This window comes from Suricata suricatta, chromosome 7 (assembly GCF_006229205.1).
Source record: "Suricata suricatta isolate VVHF042 chromosome 7, meerkat_22Aug2017_6uvM2_HiC, whole genome shotgun sequence".
NCBI lineage: Eukaryota > Metazoa > Chordata > Mammalia > Carnivora > Herpestidae > Suricata > Suricata suricatta.
Window position 1 is genome coordinate 100,757,357 of NC_043706.1, and position 11,737 is coordinate 100,769,093.

The window sequence follows — 11,737 nt, forward strand, 5'->3', positions numbered from 1 at the left end:
CTTTTCATACTTCCACCTAGGCCACTCATGGTGGAAGAGGCATTACAGAGGAGAAACTCCAAATACAAAGAAGGCTAAATGAATACATGACAAGTTAAAAAAAAATGGGCTTCATCCAATTGGATGGTATTAGGTTAAAAATATGACAAGTTAAAAAAATGGGCTTCATCCAATTGGATGGTATTAGGTTAAAAATATGACATAATGAAATCAACAGAAATAACGAATACTTCCTTTCTTTGCAGATTATCTATGTATACAGAAACCCTAAGGATGTTATGTGCTCATATTTTCACTTTTCAAAGAAGCTGCCATTACCTGTTACAAGTACCACTGAGGAATTCATGAAACTATTTCTAGAAGGAAGAGGTAAATAAACTTACATAAAGCAAGTAATAGGTTTGCTTATAGTTGTGGTGAGGTTTAAGCTTTGTGAATTTGGCAGAGGGAAGTGGAAGTAGAGTTGAACATGGTGAGTAACCAATATATTAAGCCATTGGTAAGGTTGTCCTGGATGACCATGCCCTGCCATTGTTACAAATAAATATGCTTTCACTAGCTCCCTGTCAGGGGACTGTCAAGATTACAAAGTCATATCACCAAGGAATATTTACATTTAACCATGAAAAGATTGATTCATAAACACGGGGGTTTCTGTTCTAGCTCAGTGAGAAGAATCTCACTTCAGATCACAGGGTTGGAGCTTTTTGCAAGTGGCTCCTCCCAGGAGCTTCTATTTGATAAAGTTCTGTTCCACATTCATTTCTTTTTTGTTAAATTTTATATACTTATTTTTAAAAAATTTTTGAGAGAGAGAGAGCAAGTGCACACGCTAGTTGGGGAGGAGCAGAGAGAGGGAGACAGAGGATCCGAAGCAGGTTCTGTGCTGACAGCAGATAACCTGATGTGGTGTTCCAACTTGCAAACCATGAGATCATGTGAGCTGAAGTAGGATGCTTAACCAACTGAGCCACTCAGGTGCCATTTTTATTATTTTTTAAAGTAATCTTCACATCCAGCTTGAGACTCCAACCCACAACCCTGAGATCAAAAGTTGTATACTCTACCCACTAAGCAAGCTGGGAGCCCTCCCCTCACATTCTTTTCTGAGGAGTCACTATTGCTGGTTGAGCAGGAGCCAGTCCTCTGAAGTAGAGATGATGATCTGGAACAGGAGAGCTATGTTTAGTGTCAAATGCACTGTGCATGGCTGAAGTGACTCCACAGGGATCCCTTGCTCCATGTAGCCAACAAAAAGGTCTATGGGTTTGGGAAGAGCAGGAGGGATGACAAGGACAGGATTCCTTCCTCCATTTTCCTTCTTGGCTTTTCTAACCACATGGTATGTTGATTTTGTGTCTATTTTAAAAAACTAAATTCTTTCTGAGTTCATGTAATTGTTTGCTGATAGAAGCTTGATGACTCTCCTATAGCCAGGTGCTAGGGGAAATCAGAATTCTAGCAGCACACTTCCTTTTCCTTCTTCGTTACTTAAGATTCCTGCATCTCCTAAAACTGTAGCTCATTTTAACGTGTTCAACATACTTACTTAATGACTATCTATTCTCGTTGCAGTAATGGGAAGCCTTTGGTTTGACCACATCAAAGGTTGGTATGAGCACAAAAACCTCTTCAACATTGAGTTCGTGATGTATGAGGAGATGAAGAAGGTGAGAGATGTGACATGAGTGACCTCACTCAAGTTGTAAGCCAGCCTGGACAAATGAATTGATTGTTCATGCCCAGAACACCCAAGGATGATATCAAATTTGATATCTCAGATTAAATATCCAGGAGTTTTCCAGTATTATTTCTTTCCCTTATTAACTAGGTTTTATTTACAACTAATACAGGAAGTTTCTTTTCAGAAATTATGTGCGAGGAATTATGTGTATGTATATGGGTATGCATAAGTTTCATTATTTTGAATCAGACTATTGGTCTTTCATGGATTCTCAAATCTATTTTCTGCATTATTCATTCTAACATATTCTAAATATTATGTTCATCACTCTTGGGTGCATCTCTTAGGAAACTTTAATCTTGTATGCATTGTGTATGATTAAACATTACCAGGAAAATTAAATGAAAATGCCTGTGTATGATTAGACATAATTCAGCACCCAGTAAGATCACCTCTAATTGGCTTAAAATGTAGGAATTTCTATTGCTTATTGACTGAATCCCAGAGAAAGGTTACCCTCATTCTGAGTGTTCTTGCTGAGCAGTTAAGAATGTCCCAGCATTATTTGTCTTTCTTTTGTATCATATTTGGGGTGGCAAGGATGTCTTCCCTCATGGAAGCAAGAAGGTTGTTGTAGCTCCAAAGTTGTGTCCTCAGATAATAGCTTACATGCTATTACAGGCAGAAAGAGAGGGAACTGGGATAAAGGGGCCTTTTTTCCCTGCTTTGTTTCCATCTTTTCTCCAGGAGAAAAATAATACTTAGTAACTTCTGTTTGACTTCCTCTTTCTCTTTTTAAAACAAGTTTATTTATTTTGAGAAAGAGACTTAGAGAACATAAGCAGTGGAAGGGCATAGAGAGAGGGAGAGAGAGGGAGAATCTCAAGCAGCCTCAGATCAGTCGGTGTAGAGCTGGAGGCAGGGCTCAGACCTGAGCTGAAATCAAGAGTCAGGCACATAATCAACTGAGCCACCCAGGAGCCCCTTGACTTCCCCTTTCTATTTCAATGTCAAAATTGGGTCATATGACCCACCTAGAATAATCTCTTGTAGAGACAACATAATTTCTTTGAAGATCGTGGATCAACCAGAATCATTACTTAAATAGGGGTGGACACTAATGCCAGAATATCACCAGGTGGACTATTAGCAGGAACGAAGAGAAAGAGCAAAGAGGCAGGCTCTTGTAAGGGCTTCCCCATCCTGAGGATTTGTCACTAGTCTGTTACACCTACCCCAGAGCATGATACCAAGCCTAAACTCTCTTGTTGAGTCCATATCACCTACCAAAAAGAGATTCAATGTCTGACTGGCCTTGAAACCTTCCTCACGATATGGTCCCATGATTGCCTTTTTCTTCATCTCCCATATTCTCATCCAAAGCCTATTTCCACTAGCTCTAGGGAAACTGAACTTCTAACTGTCCTGTGACCTATTATCTCACACAATGTTGTTGTACATATTCTTTAATTTCTCTAGACTCCATATCTTTAGTTTATCTATTTAGAAAATTCCCATTTCTGATTTAATTCCCAGAATAAATTTCATATCTTTGTTGAAATATTCTCTGAGTTCTGTTACACAATTAGTCTCTCCCAAAGGTCCTTGTACTGAATTCCTAGGATTCATCCCCAGTTGTGCCTCTGTTCACTTGTGCCATCACAGAGGGTGGTGTCTGTCATTTAGGAGCTACTCTCCAAATCCTTGCTGTTAACACAGATAAAACGAAATATGAGTGTTTCAAATGAACCCAAATGTGCTCTCAAGCAGTGGACAATTAATTTATCAAGAAGGAATTAATTTATCAAGAAGGAATAAGCAAGTCACATTTCAAGGAACAATTCCACTTTCTAAACAACCGAAACACCTACAATTTTCACTCCCATAATGATATTTAATCTGCAACACTTATATAAGTCTTCTTTGTGATAACATGAATAATTTATCATACTGTAATTTATTTCAGGATCTCAGAGGCTCTATAGTAAAAATCTGCAAATTCCTGGGGAAGAAATTAAGTGACAAGGACCTGGACACTGTGGTGACACAGGCCATGTTTGAGAACATGAAGTCTGACCCACGGGCAAACTACGACAGTATACTAAAGACCCGGTTTGGAATACAAGAAAAAGGTCACTTCCTTCGCAAAGGTGAGGTTGAATAGTGAATGCTTGTCCTGTGCTGCGGCACATATGAACCGACATGTATCTTCCAAGCTTCCTAGCTAACTTTTCTAACATGGCCCAGTTCCCTTCACTAGATAAATGATTCTCCATGAATTCTTCTTGGTGTTCATCAAGACTATATAATTTTGTGTCTGAATGTCTCTGATGAATAACGTAAAATTAGAAGGCCTTCTGTAAATGGCCCCTGTAAATCTACCAGTTCCAGCACAATGTCTGCCACAAAATGTTTGTTCATTTACTGTCAGACTGTTTCCCCCCATTGGCATGGGCTCAGCACGTGATGATGAGGTAATGGTGGGGCTGCTGGGCAACAATGACTGCTCTACCATCTCTGTGATTTATCCCTGAGCTCCCTCAAGGCTAAATTAACAACATACATTCCCTGATCTTTAGTTATTGCACAGGACCATCATGTGTCCGCTAGTAAACCTCATAAAAATTCATAGATTTCTCTCATTTATACCATACCTCTGATGACTGAGTTTTTAAGTGAATGATTCCTTCATATAACTGATACACTTCACCATGTTATAATATTTTTATTACTTATAGAATCATTCTAAATTATATTTATGATCTTCTATCCTAGTACATGGAACATCTATAATACAGAATTATAGACATAAATTTTGCATATAATCATAGGGTTCTATGCCTCTTTGTAAAGGAGTAACAAATTTTGGCTTTGATTTCTCTTAGTATTTCCATCATTTGATCTCTTCATATGTTTTTACCTGCTCAATTAAAAAATATGAAATACTGGTAACCCAGAGCCAACCTGAAGTGAATACATTCCCTTCCTCTTATGCTCAGAACACCCTGTCTTGTAGTAGATGCTACAATCCTTCTCAACTGCCATTATCATTGTACTTGAAATTTGTTTTGCCTTGGAAAAAGAAAATTTTCAGTGTTTGTAAATCTTTAACCTACCTGAAAATTAGAGACTCAAATAGGTAAGAAGACACGTAGGAGAAGCCAACTTTCCTTGTGGAAGTAAAGCACATTCCCATATGTTTCTTCTGCACAGATATGTACTTTTCTCTTACATTTTATCTAAAGGAACATCATTTGCATTAGCTCTTCCCCTCATACATTGTTTTCGTTTGTGTTTTCAATTTTGCTAGTACTTCAACTTGTTTCAGTCACTTGTTAATTTCAGAGAGCTTTTACAATCTTTTCTTGCCTCTCCTATCAACACTGTCATCACAACTCTGTGTCTATAAGTTTTTTAAAAAAAATACAATTTATCATCAAGTTAGCTAACATATATTGTATACAGTGTGCTCTTGGTTTCAGGGATAGGTCTCCATGCTTCTTCGCTTACATACAACATCCAGTGCTCATTCCAACAAGCGCCCTCTTCAATGCCCATCACCCATTTTCCTCTCTCCCAGCCCCACCCCCACCCATCAACCTTCGCATTGTCTCTGTATTTAAGAGTTTCTTATGGGTTTGCCTCCCTCTCTGTTTGAAATTATTTTTTCCCATTCCCTTCTCCCTTTGTCTTCTGTTAAGTTTCTCAAGTTTCATATATATATGAGTGAAAACATAATACATCTTTTCTCTGACTGACTTATTTCACTTAGCATAATAACCTCCAGTTCCATCTATGTTGTTGCAAATAGCAGGATTTGATTCTTTCTCAAGTAAAGAGTAGTATTTTCCAAATAGTATTTCATTGTATATTAACCACATCTTCTTTATCTATTCATCAATTCATGGACATTTGGGCTCTTTCCAAAATTTAGCTATTGTTGAAAGCACTACTACAAATATTGGGGTACACATGCCCCTATGAATCAGCACTCCTGTATCCCTTGAATAAATTCCTAGTAGTGCTATTGCTAGGTTGTAGGGTAGTTCTATTTTTAACTTTTTGAGAAATGTCCACAAAGTTTTTCAGAGACTGCACCAGTTTGCATTCCCAACAGCGCAAGAGGGTCCCTATTTCTCCACATCCTTGCCAATATCTGTTATTTCATGAGTTGTTAATTTTAGCCATTCTGACTGGTGTGAGATGAAATCTCTATCTGCTTTTGATTCGTATTTCCCTGATGATAAGTGATGTTGAGCATTTTTCATGTGCCTGTTGGTCATCTGGATGTATTCTTTGAGTTAACACTGGAAAGGTGTCTATTCATGTCTTCTGCCCATTTCTTCACTGGATTATTTGTATTTGGATGCAGAGTTGGTTATGTTAGTTTTAGCCATCTGATTGGTGTGAGGTGGCATTTCAGTGTGGTTTTGACTTGTATTTCCCTGATGATGAGTGACATTTAGCATCTCTTAATCTGTCTGTGCCATCTGGATGTCTTCTTTGGAAAAGTGTCTATTCATGTCTTCTGTTCATTTCTTCACTGGATTATATGTTTTTTGGGTGTTGAGTTTGGTAAGCTCTTTATAGATTTTGGATACTAATCCTTTATCTGATATGCCATTTGCAACTACCTTTTACCATTCTGTCTGTTGCCTTTTAGTTTTGTTGATTGTTTTCTCTGCAGTGCAGAAGGTTTTTATCTTGATGAGGTCCTAATAGTTCATTTTTGCTTTTAATTCCCTTGCCTTCGGAGATGTGTTGAAAAAAATTGCTGCAGCTGAGGTCAAAAAGGTTGTTGCCTGTTTTCTACTCTAGGGTTTGATGGTTTCCTGTTTTACATTTAGTTCTTTTATCCATTTTGAGTTTATTTTTGTATATGATTTAAGAAAGTGACGTTGTTTCATTCTTCTGCATGTTACTGTCCAGTTCTCCCAGCACCATTTGCTAAAGTGACTGTCTTTTTCCCATTGGATACTCTTTCCTACTTTGTCAAAGATGAGTTGGCCACATATGTGTGTTCTCTATTCTACTCCATCGGTCTGTGTTTCTCTTTTTGTGCCAAAACCGTACTGTCTCCTTGATTATCGCTTTGTAGTAGAGGCTAAAGTCTGGAATTGTGATGCCTCTCACTTTGGCTTTCCTTTTCAAAATTACTTTGGCTATTTGGGGTCTTTTGTGGTTCCATACAAATTTTAGGATTGTTTGTTCTAGCTTTTAGAAGAACGCTGGTGCAATTTTGATTGGGATTGCATTGAATGTGAATTCATTGTGAATTGAATACGCAATGGCTTTGGGTAGTATTGGCATTTTAACAATATTTGTTCTTCCAATCCATGAGCAAGGAGTATTTTTCCATTTTTTTGTGTTTCTTCAATTTCTTTCATAAGTTATCTACCATTTTCAGCATACAGATCTTTTACATATTTGGTTAGGATTATTCCTAGGTATTTTATGGGTTTTGGTGCAATTGTGAATGGAATCGGTTTCTTGATTTCTCTTTCTGTTGCTACATTTTTGGTGTATAAAAATGCAACCGATTTCTGTATGTTGATTTTGAACTGTGACTTTTCTGAATTCATGTATCAGTTCTAGCAACTTTTTGTTGGAGTCTTTTCGATTTTCCATGTAGAATATCATGTCACCTGTGAAAAGTGAAAGTTTGACTTCTTTGCCTTTTATTTCATTTTGTTGTCTAATTGCTGAGGCTACTCCCCGAGTCCAGCCCCAGCAGGTCCAGGGTTCCCTGAAGGATGGATGGTGTCAGCGAGAGAAAGTGAAAGAGCCTCAAGTTTCTTTCTGATCACCAGGCAGGCATCTATGTCCTGCTGGTTTGGGTGTCTTTATTTATAGGTCAAGTGTTAACATGATATCAGAAAGTGGAATTTTTACTACGAATAAATCTCAGTGATAAGATATTTTGAAAGTGTACAGAAACAGGTTTTACAAAAGCATTTTTTGCAGAACTACTCTAATTACAGTGAAGTAGTAAAATTTTGCAACTAATAGCATAACAGAATATTCTTAGTGAAAAGCAGATAACATATATATTTGTTTAAATTGTTAGTAAATCTCACAACTAAGAAAATAACAGGATGTTCTCAGTGAGAAGCAAATAACAAATACATTTGTTTATATCAATAATGCTAAGATTCAGGCATAGATTGAGTAATACATAGGTAGGCTAAGAGTCATTCTGTCTGGCTCACAAAAGGAAGAATGTATTTGTGCTGGTTAGTGAGTTGCTTGTGTAAACCTTGTTATTTGATGTTGAAGGTGCAAGCACCTTAGGGGTCATAAAAGTGTCAGCCTTTATATATGGGTTTATATTTTAATTACTCTTACCCATCCTCATTACAGGTATCAGTGTAAGGGAAGGTATTTGTGGCACCAATTAGCAAAGGTATGTGTAGCAACTTATGTCCTGCCCTAATCTGTTTCTTAACTCTAAGTTAGGCTCTTTTTCTCTTAGCCAGAGTTAATTGTAACTCTTATGTTTTTAACCCCCTTTATTATTTATGTCTCAGGTTTACAAGGCTCATTAGAAGAGCCTATTGACAAACATCTGCAGTGCTTTGTCTAAAATCTTTTTAGAGGTGGGAATATGCTTCTTCTCATGAGGTGTCTGTGTGGGAAATATCGGTCTGATTTGGAATATTGTGAAGCCTAGTCGATAACAGCAGGCTCATTCCCAATATGAGCCAGTAGTAGAAGGAGATACCAGTTTTGCTTCATGGCAGGAGCTGTGCAAACATCTGCCATTCCCTCGCCTTGACTGTGTCATCCAGTGAGGCCGGTGCGGCTCCCAGCAGGCTAGGACTTCCAGCACTATGTTAAACAACAGTGGTGACAGTAGACATCCCTGCCGTGTTCCTGATCTCAGGGGGAACAGCTCTCTGTTTTTCCCCATTGAGGATGATATTAGCTGTGGGCTTTTCATAAATGGCTTTTATGATGTTGAAATATGTTCCTTTTATTTTGACTTACTTGAAGGTTTTTATAAAGAAAGGATGGTGTATTTTGTCAAATGCTTTTTTCTACATCTATTAATAGGATCATATAGTTCTTATCCTTTCTTCTACTAATGTGATGTATCACATTGATTGATTTGCGAGTATTGACCTAGCCTGCCATCCAGGAATTGAATCCCACTTGATTGTGGTGAATAATTCTATTGATATATTGTTGGATTTGATTTTCTGGTATGTCATTGAGAAATTTTGGGTCCATGTTCTTCAGGGATATTGGCCTGTAATTCTCCTTTCTTGTGGGGGTCTTTTTCTGGTTTGAAAATCAAGGTAATGCTGGCTTCATAGCATGAGTCTGGGAGCTTTCTTTCTGTTTCTATTTTTTAGAACAGCTTGAGAAGAATAGGTATCAACTCTGCTTTAACTGTCTGGTAGAATTCCCTGGGAAGCATTCTGGCCCAGGACTCTTATTCATTGGGAGATTTTTGATGACAGATTCAATTTCTTTGCTAGTTAAGGGTCTGTTCAAATTTTCTGTGTCTTCCCATTTGAGTTTTTCCAGTGTGTGAGTGACTAGGAATTTGTCCATTTCTTCCAGTTTGTCTAGTTTGTTGGCATATAATTTTTCATAGTATTCTCTAATAATTGTTTTATTTCCATGGTGTTGGTTGTGATCTCTCCTCTTTTGTTCATGATTTTATCTATTTAGGTTCTCTCTCTCTCTTTTCTTTTTGATAAGTCTGACTAGGGATTTACCAATTTTATTTGTTTATTTATTTATTATTTTTTTTAAAAACCCAGTTCTTAGATTCATTCATCTGTTGTACTCCTTTTTTGGATTCCATATTTTTCATTTCTGCTCTAATCTTTATTACTTCTGTTCTCCTGCTGGATTTGGGGTTTCTTTGGTCTTCTACTTCTAGTTCCTTTAGGTGTGCAGTTAGGTTTTATATTTGGGATTTTTCTTGTTTCTTGAGGTAGGCCTGGATTGCACTGTATTTTCCCCTTAGGACTGCCTTTGCTGAATCCAAAAGGGTTTGGACTATCGTGTTTTCATTTTCATTTGATTCCATATATTTTTTAATTTCTTCTTTAATTCCTAGTTGGCCCATCATCCTTTAGTAGGATGTTTTTTAACCTCTATGCACTTGGAGGCTTTCTAAATTTTTCTTGTGGTTGATATCAAGTTTCATAGCACAGTGATCTGAAAATAAGCACGGTATGATCTCAAGTCTTTTATATTTATTGAGGGCTCTCTTGTGACCCAGTATGTGGTCTATCTTGGAGAACGTTCCCTCTGCCCTTGAGAAGAATGTGTATTTTACTGCTTTTGGATGGAAAGTTCTGAATATATCTGTCAAGACCATCTGGTCCAGTGTATCATTTAATGCCATTGTTTCTTTATTGATTTTCTACCTAGATGATCTGTCTATTGCTGTAAGTTGAGTGTTAAAGTTCTCTGCAATTACTGTATCCTTACCAATGAAATTGTTTTGTTTGTGATTAACTGATTTATATATTTGGGTGTTTCAAGTTGTAAGCATAAACATTTACAATTGTTAGCTTTTCTAGATGGTTAGACACCATAATTATGATATAATATCCTTCTTCATCTCATGTTAAAACGTTTAGTTTAAAATCTAGTTTGTCTAATACAAGTATGACTACTTCAGCTTTCTTTTGACTTCCAGTAGCATGATAGATGTTTCTCTAACCCCTCACTTTCAATCTGAAAGTGTCCTCAAGTCTAAAATGAGTCTCTTATAGACAGCATGCAAATGGATCTTGTTTTTTTTGTCTATTCTGATACCGTATGTCTTTTGCTTGGAGCATTTAGTCCATTTGCAGTCAGAGTTACTATTGAAAAATATGGATTTAGTATCACTGTGTTATCTGTAGGTCTCATGCTTGTGGTGATATCTCTGGTCCTTTGTGGTCTTTGCAGTGTTCCACTCAGAGTCAACTGTGAGGGATAAGCTTAGGGATCCCCCAGGATTATACCTATGGTTAACAAAGCATTAAGAAGTACAAAGCCATAGAAAGCTCACACCCAAGTTTGGGTAAACAAGATAAGGCAATCAAGAATAGAGAGGTACAAAGGCACTCTAGAATAAAGAGGGTGTGCAGAATTCCCCAAATAGAGAGGAAGGAGCAAAGGCCCCAAGATAAAGTAGGGAGGGGCAAAGGCCCCCAATACATAGGTATATGAAATAAATAAGGTTAGTTATTCAGAGCAATGTGCCACCCAATTTAGTACTATAGCAGAAAGCTGCTTTCGCGGGAAGAAAAGACCAAGTTAGGTAAATAGGTAAATTGAGCTATAGACCGCTGAGCTACAGGCAGAGCAGCCCAGAGTGAGATGATTAACAAAAGAAAAGGTGCCTTGTTAACCCTGATGTTATTTCCTGTATCTGTCTCATCCCTTAGGCTAGCTAAGATAAACAGAGGTGGTGCCTCATGTCTGCTGTAAATAATCTTTCACCCGACTGACAGTGCCCAGGATTTTGTTTTGTATTAACCCAAACCCCTAACCCTGAATATCCTCAAAACTCCCTTTCCCTCCTGTCCCCAAGTTAATATTCACAGATTGATTGTCTCTTTGTGGACATCCATCGCCATGTTTATAAGCCTTCTAATCCTAACAAAAATGGAGTAAGGACCCTTATTCGGGCTATTGTCTTTTCTAGGACATTAGCCATCTCTCTCTCCTATATTTATCCTGTGTCCACTCCCTCGCTGGCTGAGAACATTAGACTTAAAATCAATAACAGTCACTCTTAGGATCTCTTGGAGGGCTCCTTCAGTTTTTGTTTGTCTGGGAAAGACTTTATCTCTCCTTCTATTTTGTTTTTTTTTTTTTCCTCATTTCATGGACTTTTATTTTTTTTATTTTTTTATACAATTTATTTTTTTAACATATGCAATTATTTTCCATCATTTACAATACAGTAGTTTCAATGATACTCCAAACAGAAAAGCGAAGTAAAAAATCAAAACCCCCACTTCTATTTCATGTAATTAGACTTATACAGAAATTAGAAGGTTAGGTACCAACTAGTTAATCACCTAATTTCACAGCTATCTG

At 37.4% G+C, this 11,737-nt stretch overlaps 1 protein-coding gene across 3 annotated transcripts in view; it reads left to right on the plus strand.

Annotated features, from left to right (window-relative positions):
- The window catches only part of LOC115297125 (amine sulfotransferase-like), a 45,283-nt gene that overhangs the window by 29,451 nt on the left and 4,095 nt on the right, over window positions 1-11,737 (plus strand). For all 3 annotated transcript variants that reach the window (XM_029945580.1, XM_029945581.1, XM_029945579.1), the window contains exons 4-6: window positions 246-369; window positions 1,576-1,670; window positions 3,651-3,834. In XM_029945580.1, coding sequence (XP_029801440.1) covers window positions 246-369; window positions 1,576-1,670; window positions 3,651-3,834 — 403 coding nt within the window. The remainder of the gene's footprint in view (window positions 1-245; window positions 370-1,575; window positions 1,671-3,650; window positions 3,835-11,737) is intronic.